General features: G+C 38.6%; 1 protein-coding gene across 1 annotated transcript; it reads right to left on the bottom strand.

Annotated features, from left to right (window-relative positions):
• Positions 1 to 19330: 19330 nt before the first annotated feature.
• Positions 19331 to 20258, bottom strand: LOC138885704 (uncharacterized). The gene is made up of 2 exons (XM_070166681.1): positions 20188 to 20258; positions 19331 to 20030 (listed from the first exon to the last, which is right to left on the bottom strand). The coding sequence occupies exons 1-2, from the start codon at positions 20256 to 20258 to the stop codon at positions 19331 to 19333; spliced, it is 771 nt and encodes a 256-aa protein (XP_070022782.1).
• Positions 20259 to 20439: the final 181 nt, after the last annotated feature.

The following is a 20439-nucleotide window of genomic DNA, read 5'->3' as shown; positions in this document are numbered from 1 at the left end:
TTATGGTATCATTAAACTTTATATACCATTGTCGTGAGGCTTGTTTAAGTCCATATATTGACTTCTTCAGTTTACACACCATTTGACCTTTTCCTTTAGTTTCGAAACCCTCTAGTTGGTCCATATAAACTTCCTGCTCGAGGTCTCCATTAAGAAAGAGAGTTTTCACATCCATTTGGTGTAACTCTAAATCATAATGAGCTACCAAAGCTATAATAATTCCTAACGAGTCTTTCTTTGAGACCGGTGAAAAGGTCTCTTTATAATCAATGCCTCCTTTTTGAGTATAACCCTTGGCAACAAGTCTGACTTTGTATCGTTCAATATTGCCATTTGAATCACGTTTGGTCTTAAAGACCCATCTACACCCGATTCTTTTAAAACTTTCTGGCAATTCAATGAGATCCCAGACTTTATTGTATTCCATGGATTTTAACTCTTCTTTCATGGTATCAATCCATTTGTCAGACTCATTACTTTCTATGGCCTGTAAAAATGAAACCGGATCCTTATTAAAACCAATGTCAAAATCCAACTCTTGCAAATAAACCACGTAATCATTCGAAATAGCCGATTTTCTAACTCTTTGGGATTTTCTTAATGGCATTTCTTGTGGTTAATTTGTGTCAGATATTTGTGAGTTAGTTTCTTCATGAAGTGTTTCATCCAAATGTTGCTCGGTGTTCTCAAAGTGTTCTTCATCAACTTGAACAATATTTTGTATTTGTGTGGAAGTAGGCACATTCGTGGATAATAGAATATTGACCCTAACCTCTTTTATTTTCATACTTTATTTTTTAACACTCCGACTAACTTCATCATTCTCGATGAATCTTGCATTACCGGTTTCAATAATTCTCGAACTATGGTTTGGACAGTAAAATGATACCCTTGAGATTTCTCTAGGTAACCAATAAAGTAATCACTTACTGTTCGAGAATCTAATTTCTTTTCTTGTAGATTATAAACTCTACCTTCCGCTGTGCAATCCCAAACATGCAGGTGCCTTAAACTAGGTTTTCTTCCTGTCCACAGTTCAAAGGGGCTCTTTGGAATTGCCTTAATAGGAACCCTATTTAATAAATATATGGCAGTTTTAAGAGCATACATCCACAATGATTTGGGTAATGAGGAATTACTCATCATACTCCTAACCATATCCATAAGTGTTCAATTACGCCTTTCCGTAACACTATTTTGTTGAGTTGTTCCTGGCATAGTATATTTTGCACTTATGCCACATTCCTCGAGGAACTTTGCAAATGGATCTGGACATTGTCCTGATTCATTATATTTTTCATAATATTCACCACCTCTATCTGGCCTAATGATTTTTAACTTTTTATATAATTGTCTTACAACCTCATTAACAAACACTTTGAGAGATTTATTGCTTGAGATTTTTCTTTCAGCAAATAGATGTATCCATAATGTAAAAATTCATCGATAAAAGTGATAAAATATTTTTTTCCACCAAAAGATGGAGCATCAAAGGGTCTACAAATATCAGTGTGTATAATTTCAAGAAGCCGGGTGCTTCTTGTGGAACCTTTCTTACTATGTTTGGTTTGCTTTCCCTTAATGCAATACAAACATATATTAAGATCAGTAAAATTTAGATTCGGAAGAATCTCATTTTTTACTAATCTTTCTAACCTTTCTTTGGATATATGACCCAAATGTCTATGCCACAAGTAAGCAGAACTTTCATCTAGTGAACGACGTTTAATTCCAACATTATGTTGAAAGTAAGAAGGGATTCAGAAAAATCAATATGCAGTTTCAATTTATATAAACCAACACTTAGAATACCAGGACCATAAAAAACAACATTCTTATTGTTACACCCCATAAGTTTAACAATCTTGATACTATTATATATATATATTTGATATGGTATTTTGAATGGAACATTTTTTGCAAAGAAAAAAAAATGGTTTGAAAAATATGATTTTATATAGTTATTAATATTACTACTTCCGAATATGTTTTAAATTATACACATAATATAAAAAAGTTTACGAGATTTTTTTTATTGTAATGATATAAATTATTTTTGCACAAAGAAGGTTATCTTTTTACTATTTTAAGAATTAAGCGTACGTGAATTTTTACTCATTATATGAGATTAGAAAAATTATAAATTGAGAAAATGTATGTATTTTTACATGGAAGTTTTAATGAAATAACAGCGTATGAATTTATTTTACATGGTACCACATGACTGTAATAGTATGGTGTATAAAGTGTATTAAAAATAAGTAAAATTTTAAGTAATTTGAGACAATTCTTAATTATACGGGTAATTGGTTAATTACCGAGTAGCGGGATACTACCTAATTAATTAATTAATTAGTGTAATTGGGTAAGGTTGGATAATCTCAAACGTGGCAGCTAGCCACAATCTAAAACTGTGACTCATGGTCACGTTTGATAAGGTGGCAATAATATTTCTCACTTTCCAGCATATAGATTCCACATATGAAGTAAGACTTCTAGGTGCAGTAATGATCACTTGTTGTTTCTGGCAGTGGCTGGCGTTACTTTCAAAACAATTTTTCATTCTTAGCGGGTTATATGCATCCTATTGAAATTCTACAATCCACATTGACTACTGCAATTTCAGTTTAATGCAAAGGAAATGAAGTGTTGCTACTTGAGGAATACCGGAATAGTTTAATCTTAGGTATAGCTCATCTTCTTTTATCACTTTCAATGATCATACTGTGGTAACCACATATACCAATGCGTATGGAGGTCTATGCCAAATTTAGAGATAAGCCAACATCATATTGTACTGTGTTCCAGTACACATAGCGGGCTACGCAGGATATCGCCAAACTATCCAGGTATGTTAAGGCTATCCCTTCTTTCCTTCTGGCATGATCTATACGATACAAACAAAACGAACAAATGCACAACTTTCATAAATGACTCGAAGTGTTAGAGGTGTGCGTTCATTTGCGTATCACTTATTCGATAAAAGTCTTTTCCTGAGTTTAAAAGAATGGTCAATTAATTCCAAGTATATATATTACTGAATTCATTCCTTTACATATTAGCATGTCTTTTTTACTTGTATTCATGGAAACCAACAAGTAAGCTCGGTGTTCTAAACTTTAGTTTAAAAAAAATAAAATAAGAGAGAAAAGGATATGTCTTAATGGAGTTACTTTAATTCATATATAAATCATAACAAAGACAGATAAATGGTCACATGACTAACATCTGAGGACAAAATGAAAATGCAAAAGTGATTTGTCATATCCCTCTGCCTCTATGTTATCTCTATATGCACAACTTTTATTCTTATAAATACATGATCTTCTGAAATTTAGAATTGCATCTTTTATATGTTTTTTTTTGCCCTTATCCCCTTATTTATGCATTTAAAATTTGTAAGACAAATTGATAGCTTTTGTCATAATTTTGCTATATTCTTCACATTCTTCCAATAAGTTAAAACAATGCTGTGACAGGAACTGGAACCCTCTGTATGGGTATATTTGGATTTGAAGGCAATATGTATCTAGGTGTTTATAAGAGAGAATGAGTATAATAGATAAATATATTGCCAAGCATCTGAGAATGATTGGTGTATTAGGTTGAATTGGATCAATAGATGGCTAAGTTCCTTTGAAGGCAATCATGAAAGATCTTATTAACGTATTTTATATGCATTTCATGCATTTATACATGCACATTGATCCATGACCAGATGACATTATATACGCGTATATATATATGCATATGGGTTATGGGAAAGGTTATGGCATTATATACGCACCACCACCTAATCAACTGGTATACGTTGATGATTTGCCCATAGTGGCCGAGATGATGTGATGTGATGCCCTCAGAGGCTTGATGATGTTATGAACACATGTACCTATGCATGACATGACATACATACGCATATGCATGACACTATGAGTATTTCATTATTTACAGAGTTATTCCAGTTCTGAAAATGAAGTTTGTTCTCAGACAGGTTCTTTTATTTCTATGGTTTGCCAGTTGATGTGATTTCAGATATATAAATTTCCTTGTTGCAAGATAACAGAAAATGCATGGCTGATAAAGAAATTTTTTTTACATGTGCATTATAATATTGGTAAATTTTCTAAGGAAAAATGAATATTAATACAAACCATAACTGTGTGGACTAGAGCATTGAGAAGCTATAACTACGGAAATGTATGACCTAAAAGCCATGCTATTCAAGTTCAAAAAGCATTTTAAATTTATGATTCAAATGCAGTTTATAGTTCATATTAGTAATTATAATGTTTTTTTTACTAAATTTCTATTTTCGTATCCTAATTCACCAACATATTAATAGAAAAGTGTCATCTACCACTTTGTCATTTATGCTTGCTATTTAATGTTGCCCTCGTTAAGACTAATCCCATTGGAAGTTGAGACTCTTGTGAAACCTGTACTAAAGCTGTAAAGAGCCAGTGAAGTAAGGCGAGTTTTGCCTATTCTTCTCTTAGCTTCAAGGCTATATTGATCGCGCCAAGTTTCCATGTCTTTAATTAATGTTGACTTATTGTTATATTTTAGTTCTGCCTTACATATTCAGTACATTATTCGTACTGACGTTCTTTTGTTGAGGACGCTGCATTCATGCTTGTAGGTATAGATAATCAATTTGATGAGCCCTCATAGTAGACGAGATTGACATTAAGCAAAGGATCGGTAAGACTCCACCTCATTCGGAGTGCAGCGGAGTATGTGAGTCATCGTGTCAGAGCCGGTACCCTGTCCATTTGATGTCAAATAATCTTAGAGGATTTGTAGACAGAGGTTCATTTTGTACAGTATGTCAGAGGCCTTGACGGCTCATATGTATTCATATTTTAAGAACGATAGTTTATTGATACAGTGTTGTCCACTTATAGTTATACATTACGAGTTGTGGCCATGTTGGCCCATGAGAGTTATAAAAAAAGAAAAAAAGAGTTATAGAGTGGTTCGCTCGGGCCAGTACGACATTGGGTGCCAGCTACGCCTCCCCAGGTTTGAGGCGTGACACTTATATAAATTAAAACATTCATTTTCAAATTTTAAATCAAATCCAGAAACATCAAGTCTTGAAAGAGAAATCAAATTCCTAGAAACTGAAGGTACATAAAGAGTCTGTAATAGATCAAGATGACGTCCAGTCTCCATGATCAAACAATAAGTCCCTATGCCTTCAATTGGAGCCTTCATACGATTTTTCATGAACAAGAAATGCTTATTTGAATTTGTAGTTTGGATCGTAAGGAATCCCTGCAACATAGTAGATGTATGAGCAGTTGCACCAGAATCAAGCTACCAAGTATTATTAGGAACTTCTACTAAATTTGATTCGAAACATACAAAATCACTAATTGTACCTTTCTTTTCGAATCAAGCTTTACGTTTCATTCAATCTTTTTGATAGTGTTCTTCCTTGTTACAGAAACGACACGTATCTGTCTTATGTTCCTTGTTAGCATTATGTGGAGCTTTAGCAGGTGCTTTTGTCTTCTTGAACTTGTTGGCCTTCACTTTAAGTCTTTTACCATCTCCTTGACCCATGAGGTTAATTGAATGACTCTATTGTTTCTTAAGTCTTGACTCCTCCTGAGTAAGCATACTGGACAATTCACTAACATTTCGCTTACCCTTAATAATGTTATAGTTAATTTGAAAAGGTTCATACTCAGGAGGCAATGAGTTCAGAATAAACTGAATCAAGAAGGAGTCATCAACTTTCATCCCCAAGGTCTGAAGTCTTGATGCAATGTCAGTCATCTCAATAATATGATTTTGCATACTACGCGACCCATCAGACTTCATGGTCGTGAATTCAGCCATTAGTGTACCAGCGAGAGACTTATCTACGGAGCAAAAACATTCTTCCACAAACTTCAGGTATTCCATGGCACTTTCTATTTGTGAATAGTACTCTTAATGTTGTTGGCAATACTCATTCGCATAAACATAAGGTTCAGCCGGTTAAAGTGTTCCCATGCTTTATGAAAAGACTTCTCATCCGCACTGCTTGAATCATTAATGACAGTGGGCTTATTATTCAGCAGAGCCAAGTCATGATCCATCACACCTAAGTGGAACTGGACTTGTTCATGCCATTCAAAGAAATTCAGCTCATTGAACACAGTAACAGACGAAGCATGTGAATGAAGATGAATTGCTACAAAATAGATAATACATGCTCACAAATCCATATGGATTCAACAAAACAGTAAAGCATATCGCAATTCTCCTTTGAGTAAATACTACGACACACTATCATAATTTAAATGCCATTTAGTCTTTAATAGGTAATTAAATATTTTTAACCAAATATATATGCCATCTTTGGACAGACAATATATATTTGACTAAAGAATATTAATTTTACCTCATCATATTCACTATACATAGAATAACGGATTCATCTATGGGTAAATCTTTTAGTTTTAGCAATACTGAAAATTAATTTATCCATTTATTTTTAATTATAGGCATTTCATTAGTTTTATGGATAAACTATAATTTTATGCATGCGTAATTTCTTAAACATACTAGTTTGATCACTTTGATGACTAACAAACTATATAAACATAAATGCATACATAAAATATTTTATGCATGTGAATATTTTAAACAATCTAGTTTGATCACTTTGGTGACTAACAAACTATATGAACATTAGGACATGCATAAATATAAATATTATGTATATATATTTTAAACATTCTAGTTTGTTCACTTTAGTGATTAACAAACTACATAACTTTAAACGAATACATTAGTTATTGCATAATACTAATATAAGAACCATATCACAATTATACATTACGTGGGATTCATGTGCAACTGTTAAAGTTTGTACAATCCATGGACTTTTAGCAAATAAACCTAATTACTTTAATGGTCAAATAACAAAGAAGTATAACATTACAGCCCAAAACATAATGGACGAAAACTTAAGCTAAACATCTCCACAACAAATACATAGTAGGGCAAGACACAAACTAAATTACCATTCTTTCTAATAAAATCATAATTAGGTGAGATAATTAATAACCTAATTCTTTAAACATTATAGAATCCTATAGACCATGACTTCGTTCATTCATCACCAGCGCCGCTTTTTAAATCGTAGGATTTTTCATACAACCCTACTTTATTGTATTAGTAAGAAAATACCAAATTCAATGCACATGTTAAATTAAAAGCAATCAATGAAAGAACATTAATTGGTCAGATCTTTAAGCCCAAAGTGGTAATGCTTAAGCTTATACAAAATTCAACGCAAAACTTGATAAATCAATGGGTTAAACTATTAGTTCTATTATTGCCATGCTTCCAACTTTAACAAGAAGAATTATCTTATACGAATCTCATAAAATTGATTCTCGATAATTAATCTGAAGCGATTTCATAAAGAAGATTATTAGTTCAAGCAAATCAGGTTCTGATACCATATGTAAGCATAAACTTTAATTTATGCCAGGATCTTGAACATGATATTCTTACACAAAAATCGTTACAGAAAAATATACCTGAAGCGGAAGCCATCATCGTGAAGCGGAAACATTAATTGAAATTGGTTTCTCGCTCCTTGCCCTAGCTTTCGTTACTGCCGCTTTAGTGATGGAAAAGAGAATAGAAAAATACGGTAACCCTAATGGGTAGGATAGGACCAATTTATAGAGGTTTTCATTTAATCAGGTACGTCCATCAACTAACTGATCGGATGTAAGATATTTGCTCATTAACTAACTGATCGGACGTATGAGATTTGCTCAACTAACTGATCCCACCATATCTAGAGTTGCATGTTATGCATTGCCGTATACCAAGATTTGTTCATATATATATATATATATATATATATATATGGGTAAAACCGGGATCATGGTACACCCCGGTTCCCGACATGATAAACCAAGCTCGAGTCATGATAACAAGGGGCCAAAATCAAGGTAAAGGTCTCATCAAGTTCGGACTACGGGGGCATGACGCCTATCCTCGAGAATATCGGGGTCATGGTTCAGGATCGATCCCAGCCCTAAACGAATTCGAAGAACATTATTGGGAAACCAAGAACGGCCAACAGAAGGCCGTGATATACGTGACTAGCCGGATATCACAGCGGGAATCTCGGCACGTATCGATGGGGAACCGACATTCGATTAATCAAAAGATTTTTTACCTTTTATAGAGTTGTACCTATAATGGGACTCCCCTACTGTATAAAGGGGGCCTAATAATTCATAACACATAATGTAACACGTATTACAAGGAAATATATTATTATTTTTGTTTGTTGTTAGCTCTATATCTTATTCATCACTGCTGTCCATTTCAAGCCCGGATTGAGGGTGAATATTTCACTGAGACTCGAACTATCCTCCGTGTTTGGTATGAATTCATCTTATCTTCATTTATTCAATCTAACTCAATTTATTGCTTTGTATCAAATTAATCCGAGTATCCTTAAAACCACTTACAAATTCAATTGTTATCCGATTTTGAGGGTAAACAGTTTGGCACCAACCATGGGGCTAAGGATAATAATGTCTATTTAATACAAACTTCTATAACACATCCTATTTTACCCTTGTTCTTTGGAGTATCTTTGATTTCATGTTAAAATTTGAAATGTCAAACTCCCAGTCTGTCCCTCTAAATGTGTATGGTGAATCCGGACACCATGGCAAGAACAACAATGTAGCACCCGATAACAAGGTGCCCCCATTGACCTCAACATAGTTCCAATCGCGGACCCGATCAACTCTAGATCGCATGTGGCCATTAATGCGAATTTGCCTACCGATCCTAAAAATAACATCCGTAAGGAAGTCCGATCGGTTGCACAAAATACGCACGGCGGCGAAGATGATGGGATAAACTTGCGGGTGATCTTTGAAATGCTACAGGCTCAACATATAGTAATAGCCAAGCTCCAGAACCTAAGCCGCGTCTCAAGTAGGATTGAGCCCGAGCCGTCCGGAAAGTCATTCACAGAAATGAATTGGTTATGGAGAGGCCGAACAAAAACGAATTGGGAGACAACCCTGGGATCATAAAATTGCTCGAGGAGCCGACAAAATAGGTAGAATTGGGAGAAAAGAAAATCGAAGCCAATGATAAAAATGTGGAACCTACAATTCAAGGGTCGACCAAATCCATGGAGCGACGCCGATATTAAAGGGCCTGGACTCCAAGAAGTTTGTTCCAAAACATTTTCCTTCAAGCGCAGCTCCAAAGCCGATCCCTAAGAAGTTTTGCATGCCCAATATTCCTATGTACAATGGAACAACTGACCCAAACGAGCATGTGACCTCCTACACGTGCGCCATTAAAGAGAACAACTTGGAGGATGATGAGATCGAGTCTTTCCTGCTGAAAAAGTTCGGGGAAACTCGATCGAAGAGAGCTATGATATGGTATCACAACCAACCTCCTAATTATATTGACTGGTTTGCTATGCTTGTAGATTCCTTTGTAAAAGCACACGTCGGGGCTATCAAGGTCGAGACCAGGAAGTCAGACCTTTTCAAAATGAAACAAAGGGATAATGAGATGCTCTGAGAATTCGTGTCCCGGTTTCAAATGGAACGGATGGACCTGCCTTCAATCACGGATGATTGGGCCGTTCAGGCCTTCACCCAAGGATGCAATGTTCGAAGCTCGTTGTCTTTACAGTAATTGAAACAAAATATAGTAGAATATCTAACTGTTACTTGGGCCGACAAGCATAGCCGGTATCAATCAAAAATTACGGTCGAAAATGATCAGCTTAGGGCGCCTTCCGGGTTCGTTTATCCCGTTGGAGCCGTCGGTAGTGTCAAGAGAGACGTTGATCGTGAACAAAGATCAAATAGGTATCAGTATCAACCATACAATGGAGATCGAAGAGGTAGTGGGTCTGGGCGAAACCCTGTGAGAAGTGAAAGGAGAAGCGATCATGGTCAAAATAACCAGGGACTCATGAGAAAAAACAATTTCGACACGGCCATCGGGCCTAAAGAAGTGCCAAGGTTATCGAAGTACAACTTTAACGTCGATGTCGTCGCCATCGTATCTGCCATCGGACGTATCAAAGACAACAAATGACCTCGACTTTTATAGTCCAATCCATCCTAAAGGGATCCTAACCTGATGTGCAAATATCATGGCACTCATAGCCACAGAACAGAGAATTGCCAACAATTAAGAGAAAAAGTAGCCCATATTCAACAACGGACACCTCCGAGAGTTCTTGAGCGATTGAGCCAAGAATCATTTCAGGAATAGAGATTCTAATAAACATATCGAGCAGGAAGAACCTTAGCACATCATTAACATGGTCTTAGCACATCATTAACATGGTCATTAGTGGGGTCGACATTCCTCGAGAGTCGATGCTAAAGCGCACCAAAGTATCCATCACAAGGGAAAAATGAACTCGGGATTACGTGCTAGAGGGAACCTTATCTTTCAACGACGAGGACGCGAAAGGAACAGTGCAGCCCTAGAACGATGCGTTGGTAATATCTGTACTCATAAATAAATCTCTAGTTAAGCGTGTGTTAATTGATCCAGGTAGTTCGGCCAACATCATCAGATCGAGGGTCGTGGAATAGCTCGGTCTACAAGATTAAATCGCGTCTAAGTCCGAGTTCTAAATGGATCCAACATGACATGTGAAACTACTAAAGGGGAGATAACACTATAGTGAATGCCGATGGGACCATTTAGGAAGTCAAATTCTATGTAATCGAAGGAGATATGAGGTACAATGCTCTGTTTGGGGGGCCATGGATCCACAGCATGAGGGAAGTACCTCGACTCTACACAAAGTGTTGAAATTCCCAATGCCAGTAGGGATTAAAACAATCTACGGAGAACAACCAGCCGCAAAGGGAATGTTCGCAGTCAAAGAGGTGATCCCCATATCCACACTTACAATGAAAAAAGATCCGAGCTCGTTCGCCCAAGGAAGGAACCAAATAGAAATCACTAACACTGATATCGACAGAATCGGAGAAGCAAGGGACGGGTGAGGACGACGACTACGGAGTCCCCAAGTCCTTCATAATCCCCGACGATTTCGATGCCACCAAATCAACGGTCGAGGAACTGGAGAAAGTTGTACTAATTGAGCATTTGCCCGATCATAAGGTATACCCAGGCACGGGGTTATGTCTCGAGCTCAGGAGAAAACTCATTCAATTCCTTATAGCTAACATAGATATTTCGCTTGGTCCCACCTTGATATGATAGGGATCCCGCTGGAAATAACTACTCACAAGCTGAGCATGGACCCGAAGTTTCACCCGGTCAAGCAAAAAAGGAGGCCCCAATCCGAAATGAATCATGCATTCATCAAGGACAAGGTATCTAAACTCCTTAAAATAAGGTATATCTGGGAAGTCAAATAACCAAATTGGTTAGCAAACGTAGCGGTAGGCCCTAAAAAGGCTAACAAATTAAGAATGTGTGTAGATAATAAATACCTAAATAAAATATGTCCCAAGGACTCTTTCGCTCTTCCCAACATCGATCGCATGATCACTACGACGGCTAGCCACGAGATCCTCGATTTCCTTGACGCTTATTCCGGGTAAAACCAAATTCAGATGGACCAAGGCGATCAGAAAAAAATGTCCTTCATCACTAAGTACGACACCTACTGCTATAACACAATGCCATTCGGACTAAAGAACGCTGGTGCCACTTACCAACACCTAGTGAATCGGATGTTTGAAGAACAAATAGGAAAATCAATGGAGGTTTATATTGACGATATGTTGGTTAAGTCCCTATGAGTAGAGGACCATTTGAAGCATTTTCAGGAAACCTTAGACATATTAAAGAAAATATGAAGCTGAACCCAGAAAAATGTGCGTTTGGAGTCGGATCCGGAAAATTTCTCGGATTCATAGTGTCCAATCGGGGAATCGAGATCAACCCTGCTAAAATCAAGGCAATAAAGGACATTACCGTAGTGGACAATGTCAAGGCAGTACAAAGGCTAACCAGGGACATAGCCACTTTGGGTCGATTCATCTCAAGGTCCTCCGACAAGAGCCATTGGTTCTTCTCACTATTTAAGAAGAAGAATAACTTCTCATGGACTCCAAAGTGCCAACAAGCCCTGCATGAACTCAAGCGGTACCTCTCGAGCCCACCCTTGCTTCACACTCCAAAGACAGACGAACAATTGTACCTATACTTAGCAGTGTCCGAGGTGGTGGTAAGTGGAGTCCTGGTCAGGGAAGAAGAAGGTACGTAATTTCCTATCTATTATGTTAGCAGAACCCTAGGCGAGGCCGAAATTAGGTATCCTCACCTAGAAAAATTGGCACGTGCTTTGCTAAGTGCCTCTAGGAAGCTAAAACCATACTTTCAGTGCCACCCCATATGTGTTGTAACTACTTACTTATTGAGGAACATAATGCATAAACCCGAACTCTCAGGACGACTAGCCAAATAGGCCGTGGAAATCAGCAGGTACGATATCAAATATCGATCCCGGACCGCCATCAAATCTCAAATTTTGGCAGACTTCGTGGCCGACTTTATGCCGGCCCTAATACCCGAAGTTGAAAGAGAATTGTTGTTGAATTGGGGGACTTCTTCGGGAATATGGACTCTATTTACGGATGGTGCCTCGAACGCAAAGGGGTCCGGACTTGGCATTGTATTGATCGGGTCCAAGCCTACACTACTATTGAGTAAAGAGGATGGTCGATGCAGATTTAACACAATTAGGTCGGGATCGAATCCACAGGGAGTTAATAATTGTAATTAGGTTTATATTTAAGCTAAATGCGGGCTTTGAATCTAATTACACTTCCACAAATATTTGGTTTGATTTCTACTTCTACTTCTATTCTATCGCATACAATGTTTGAAACTAAGTACAATGTTTTTGTTGTTGATTTTCAAGGACTTAAAGGGACTAGGGTAGTGACTTCAACCTAGGTGGATATCTAACGGGTAACAAGAATCTAGGGCAATTGTGTGATTAATTGGAGTCGTAATATAGCTATTCACAACCAGATACTCACTCTATACCTCTCGATAGTTTGAGTGATTTTGCCCAATTGGGCTTTCTCAAGTCCAAATAGGTATTCATACAATTCAAGTGATTTTAGCTCAAGTCGGGTATTACTATCTCTAGGTTTAACCCTTTAATTGAGGCTATCAATTTCTTGAGTTCACTCCAATTCCTTGTTAGCCTAGCTTTCCTAGACTTAGTCCCTCTTTCTCAAGTAGAGACTAAGTCAATAAGGCATGAATCAGTGTTTGCAACAACTAATTCTAAAGTTATAGAAAGAACTAGGCTAAATATCACTAACTCATACACATTCTAGCTCTAAAATTCAATACCCACACTAGGGTTGGGTCATAACCCTAGCTATGTGTTTAACTACTCATGAAAATAACAGAAATTAAAGAAGAATGAAGATAAAATTCATAATACTAGATTAAAAGATGAAAATCTAATGTTGAGAGATAATTCTAATACAAAATTTACCAAAACGGAATGTGCATCCGTCTTACGTGCAGCTAAAACAAAACTTAACCTAAAAATTTCAAAAAGATCTATTATATTAAGCTAAAATTTTAGAACAAAAATACCCCTGTGAAGGTTGTGCGGTGGCACTCGTGCTTTCACGACCGCGTAATTCTGACTGCGAACCGCATTCTTCAAATCTGGATCTGGGTTGAGGTTTGTTTCGTGGGCCGTATAATTTCCATCACGGTTGCGTAGTGGACTTCCAAGGCCGCATAATTCTGACACGGACCGCACTTTCTTCTTTTGCTCAAGTTGTGAGCTCTCTGAACTTCATGCATAGCGGTCCGCATAATTTCCATCACAGTCACGGTGAGACTTTCGCGGCCGCACTTTTCTAACGCGGACCTTGCTTCATTTGGCCTGAAAATGCACTTTATGAATCTCCCTTTCGCGGACCATGTATTTGTGACCGCGGCCGTGTTGTGGTTTCCGCGTCCGCAAAATATATATGCGGTCCGCGTTTCAGATATCTTGGCTCAGTCTTGTTTTTGTTCAAGTTTTGACTCCTTTATGAGTTGATTATCACTCATTTGGCTCATTTTGAACAATCCCTACAAGCAAGCATATTACATTAATCCGGGAATACCTTCACGTATTTTTGGCCTAAAATGCAAGTAAAAGAGAGCAAATAATAGGTTAAAATCCCTGCTTATCAACTCCCCCAAACTTAAGCATTTGCTTGTCCTCAAGCAAATAAGGCAATTCCCACCTCCACTAAAACAGAAGGATATTTCAGTTGCCCAAATGTGAATCAATCATGCATCAATTGGGACTTACAATTACCCTCAACACAAATGAATTATCAACAACACAAAACCTTTTTAATTATCATAGTTCTATTGCGACATTAGAGCATCAAGAGTTGACTTAATTTCACCAAGGAAGCTCGCTCTATTACGTAGGTCATTGTGGAACCCAAACTCCTCTTCCTTTACTCTCCATAAGCAAATCTCACTTTAGATTGTAACACTCAAAACAAGGATTGTGGAGAAGTACGCTCGTCTCTCTCAAGAGAATGCCATAAGTCCGGTTCTAAGTACCATAAGCTTGCCTTTTATGTAACCTACCACTTATGTTAGCTCACTCAACTCAAAATCATATAGGGTTTTTGTGGGAATGTAATGAAGGCCTTTGGATCAAGGTAAGACTTATCGGCATATGATGGTTTTATCTTTCCTTAAGCACTCCATTTTCTCATTTCGGCTCATACTTTCTTGACTCTTTGAGTCATTCTCTTCTTCCTTAGGGGAACTAGAGAGACACATTGTCACTCTTTTTTGCTCATGACAATCATTTTTCTCCTTTTATGATCATTCCATGCCTTTCATCATTGCTTTCTTTGAATCCCTTCACTTTTCTATCTTATTCACTTTCTTTTTGACATATTTCTTTTTTTTTCTTCCCTTTTCTTCATTTATTTTTGTTCTTTGTACCTTTTATCACTTTCACATTCCTCATCTCTCCCCCAAACTTATGCTTTTGCTACTTGTCTATCAAGAATGACGAGGAAAGATCGGGTGCCAAGAGAGTATCATCATAGAACAGATAAAGGCTTGTAACGTGGTTACTGAAAGAAAAAGGGCTTTGACTCGAAAGGGTTGACTAGGGATATCATATTGGTAGGCTACGGAAGCTTTCAAGTTTCAAATTGGATCAAGTAGAGCCTATAATCATTTCTCAAGTCGAGCTACACTTAGAATTTTGCCTAGACAAATATTCAGGGCAAGTTCTAGACTTATTAGCATGAAACTTAGACTTGCAATTAAATATTTCACCTCACAAGCTGTTGGATTGTTAAAGAGAATAGAGTCGAGGTCCCACAACAACCCTAGCTAAGATTGAACATCACAAATGGCTCAAAGAAACCACTCGATGATTGTTTTAGTCAACTCAAGAGTCTAAAGGTCACAACTAGAGCTACTCTTTGTCAATCAACTTGTCTTTAGCCATGAGGTCAAAGGTAAATGTGTTAGTACCAAGTGCAGCCTACTTGAGACACTTTTGTTCATTACTACTACATATCAAAGCAAAAAGAAAACGGATTCTATCCCTTAAGAAGGTTTTCACGCCATCCATTATTGGGAAGAGCCACCCGGTTCACTCAACATCTACCTTTGGAAAGAACCATAGCATTAAGAAAACCAAAGGCTTATTGATCACGCAAAATGTAAAAAGAAACTAAAAACTTAAAAAGAAGCTACTAAATGAAATAAAAAGCTAAGCTATTAAGGAGAAATACGTAAGAAGTTATGAAGTAACTACAGAAAGTAAAATGAATATGTACAATAATGGAGTAAAACGAATATATACCAAATGGAAATGAACATATACATCGGATGGTTAAGTTATATACATACCAAAAGTTAAAATAACGATCAACAAAGACAAAATAAAAATAGTATCATAGTTATTACATGACAATGTCATCAAATCATCACCAAATCAAAATGGGACCACTCTCCCCCAAATAAAAGATAGAATTGTCCTCAATGCCAATATCAAAATAAGATCAGGGAAAGAATTAGAGAGTAAAGAAAACTCCCTATGTGGTCTCTGTCTGCATCGGGTCAGTCACATGAGTGGGGTCCTCGGACTGCATAGGATCATCAGCTCCCTCCGGGTCCTGTAACTGGATCTCCAAATCCTCTAACTAGGGGACCACGAGGTTGCGGAGCATCTGGATCATCTCCTCAGCAATATGTGTAGTGGCACCCGGCTCCTCAGACTGGCCAGCTGCTGCATCTGGTGCCTCATGCTCTGCTTCCTGTGCTGCTGGGGCTTGCTCCTCCATGAGCAAGTCCAGTGGGATGTCTCCAGCAGATGCAAACTTCTCTACCTCTTTCTTCAGCAGCTCTACTGACTCCTTTGAGGCCTGAGTCTTCTTCATCTTCTTCACTTGCTTGTCCAGATCCTTAATAACCTTTCCTTGTGTATCCAAAGTCTCCAGGATCTTCTTCTGGTTGTCCAGAAGCTCCTTCAATGAATCCTCCACTGATGGAGGTACCTGAAGCTGTGCTGGGGCTGACTGTGCTGCTATTGCACTAGATAAGACAAACAACTTTGATGTAGCAGCCTGCATCCAGTTGTTGATGCTGGATAATATCTGAGAAACCCGCAGTGCAGTCTAAGGGTAAGTAGAAGATAAGGGCACATATAATGGCACGATGATGGATGGCCCGGATGAAGGAGGAGGCATGACAGCTGAAAATCCCTCGGCTGTGGAAGGCTCTGACTTGGTGGCCACTACCTTGGGCTCTTCAAACTGGCCCGTGGAGGTAGTGGCTTTATCCTTTGCTTTAGGGTTGTCCGATCCTTGGAGGCTATACCAGGAGAAAGGATTTTTAGGATTCACCTTTGTGTCATAGTGCCTCTTCTCTACCCCTTGGTCCTTGAGATACATGGCGATGAAGTTGGGGTAGAGATATGATCTTTCTTCTTTTCCAACTGCCTTGGAGATGTGGTAGGACATGAGGTTCCCCACATTGATTAGATACCCCGCCATGATGGAAGCTATCAGAATCGCCCGGGAGAGTGGGATGACATTATCATGTTGGCAGGGTCCAACCCGCTGCCCACAAATGTGGACCACCCTTTGGATTCAAAGTTGAGGGTGTGTTTGGCTATTGGGACTCTAGCTGTGAGCCATGCTGGTGTCGTCCCTGTAATGGCTAATATCTCCGCTAGCCATGGACGGGATGCTTCATCTAGGGCTAGCTTCTCCGAGTATTGCACGACATCCACATCCTCAAAACTGGCATAGTTGTTCAAAGTGTGGCCATCAAACCAGATCTTCAAGTTCTAGACCTTTGTCACAGTGGTGCCCTTTTTTATGTGGACAACATTTGCGTAGAACTCTTTGACAAGGTACTCATTTGCATCCACCACATTGCTGGTGAAATACTTCCACCCTTTTCTTTCCTCAAACTGTTTTTTGACATTTGGATTGTGGGGAATGAATTCTCTCTCTATGAATTGTCGCTTAAGGGTGACGACCTTTGGGGCCACCATTCCCGGAATTTCAAATATGCTTTCTCGCTCACGAATCTATCAGCCCATACCTCGAGCTTTCTTGACCTGGCCAACCCCCCATATTGGTATCACCCCCTCTCCTGTCATCCAGGACCTCATAATCATTATCAATATTAATAGGGGCAGCTGTTGAGGCCAATATTGTAGCAGGTGGGGAAGATGCTGCTGAAGCCTCACTACCTCTCTCTGAGCCATCAGACGACACAGAAGAAGAGGTAGGTTCATTGACCAACCTAAAAGGTTTTGATTGATCCTTCGGTTGTTGTTGTGCAGATTCTACCTCAGAAGTTTCCCGAGATGGGAGATATTCACTTGAGTCCGAGGAGTCAGCAAGAGGTCTCACAAGAGTATCCTTTTTGCTTATTATTCTTTAAACTTCTAAGGGCAATGCCTGCTTTCCTCTTCCTCGTCCTCAGGAGGATTCTGCCCTCCCTTTTGATTTGGCTCCTTCACCACAAGTACAAACCATTTTCTGCAACACACAAATAGTGAAAGGCAGTTAGAATTGGGATTCAATCATGCCTTAAAGTATTACAGATGAAATGAACAACAGTGCTTCTCGGAACAGGGCATTGCAGACTGCGTAAAAGTGAACGCGGCCGTGAAGACTATTGATAGACTCTCTGATGTTCAAAAGCGCAGACCGTGAAATCTTGGACGCGACTGCGAAGGACCAACCACGGAACGCGAAAAAGTGACCACGGCCGCGAAAGCTAAATAACCCTCAGTGCTTTGAAGTTAGGGTCTCATGGACTGCGTAGTTTTGGACGCGGTCACATACCTTATCGCGGACCGCGACCGCAAAATTCAAATGAAATCAGCACTGAAGAACACTGATAACTAGGGCTTTCACTAATTGTGCAAAAATTATAGCAGTTAACCATACAATGTTACTAACCCCATCCCCCATTAGGCATACAAACACTACCCACATGTATTTAAGCAATAATTAAGAATTAATTTGACATTATGGCATGCATTTAACCCTAACTAAAAAGGAAAATTAAAACAAAGAGAAAAGACAAGAAAAAAATAAAATCAAATCATTTAAATGAATCATACCAGTTGTGAAAAGTAGCAAGAAATCACACTTGATGAATGAGATTGAAAGCAAGAAAAATGCATTGTGTTTTAGGCGTGTGTGAGAAATCAAGGTCTGTAAAGTGTAAATGGCATGAAAAAGTTCAATTTATACTTTTACCCTAGAGACCGACCAACTTACCTGAGTGCGGCCGCGAAATTTTGTCACGGTATGCATTCTGTTACCTTTTGTAGATCTGCTTCAAACACATGAGCGCGGTCCGTGAAATATTGGTCGAGGCAGCAGAATTTCCACGGTCCGCGAAAATTTGAACACGGCCGCTAACTCTGAAGGGATTTTGATAGTCCAACTTAAGAGAGTTGGAATTTTGCTCAATTCAACTATGCGACCGCACACAGAATTGTGCGGCCACGAAGTTTTCACGCGGTCCGCGAAATTTTGCGCGCAGTCCGCGAGCTTTTGTCACTTAGCCAAATTTCTTCCTTGTCAATTTCCTACACTGCACAACTAATTCCTACATACACTTCACAACCAGTTAGTCCAAAACAATGCCCAATCTAAGAAGAAAATCAAAAGAAAGAAAAACACATGTGTTGCCTCCCAAGAAGCACCTGATTTAACATTGCGGCACGACGCATGTTACCATCATTCACTTGAAATGGATCAATGCCACAACGTGGCCATCATCAACCTTACCAAGTAGTGCTTCACTCGGTGCCCATTGAGGTCTCACTGTTCTTGTTTTTCAAATCTAGAGCACCAAAAGGAGTTATATGCACCACTTCAAAGGGATCGCTCCATTTTGACTTTAGCTTTGCCGGAAACATCCGTAACCGAGAGTTGACTAAAAGAATAAGGTCACCTTCTTTGAATTCTTTATTCCGGATATACTTATCATGTAAGTACTTCATCTTGTCCTTATACAAGGACGAACTGGAGTAAGCATGAAATCGGAACTCATCAAGTTCATTCAATTGCTCCACCTGAAGATTGGTAGCTACATCCCACTCTAGGTTCAACTTCTTCAATGCCCACATGGCCTTATGCTCTAATTCCATCGGGAGGTGACATGCTTTCCCAAATACCAACCAATACGGAGACATACCAATTGGAGTCTTGTAAGTTGTTCTATAGGCCCATAAAGCATCATCAAGTTTCCTTGACCAATTAGTCTGGTTTGCATTGACGGTCTTGGATAGAATACTCTTGATCTCCTTGTTGGAGACCTCAACCTGTCTACTTGCCTGGGGGTGATAGGGGGTTGACACCTTGTGATTGACACCATACTTGGAGAGTAAAGTGTCAAAGGCTTTGTTGCAAAAATGAGAACCCCCATCATTAATTATGGCCCTTGGGTGCCGAGCCTTGTGAATATGTTTTTCTTCAAGAAGTCCACCACACTCCGTGCTTCATTGTTAGGCAAAGCCACAGCTTCAACCCATTTGGAAACGTAATCCACAACAACAAGAATATAGATGTTCCCACACAAACTCACAAATGGACCCATAAAGTCGATGCCCCATACATCAAAAATATAAATCTCAAGGATGGTGGTGAGAGGTACCTCATTATTTTTGGAAATCCCACCAGCTCTTTGGCAATCATCATACCGCTTAACAAGCTCTCCAGCGTCATTGTACAAGGTAGGCCAATAGAATCCATAGCTTAGGATCTTTGTAGCAGTTCTCACCCCATCATGGTGACCACCATAGGGAGAGGAATGTCAAGCTTCAAGAATACCTAATTGCTCTTCTTCTGGAACACATCTCCGGATAACACCATCGGTGCAAATTTTGAAAAGATATGGCTCGTGCCA

This window comes from Nicotiana sylvestris, chromosome 2, assembly GCF_000393655.2.
Source record: "Nicotiana sylvestris chromosome 2, ASM39365v2, whole genome shotgun sequence".
Taxonomy (NCBI): domain Eukaryota; kingdom Viridiplantae; phylum Streptophyta; class Magnoliopsida; order Solanales; family Solanaceae; genus Nicotiana; species Nicotiana sylvestris.
This window is presented reverse-complemented; position numbering and strand designations above follow the sequence as displayed.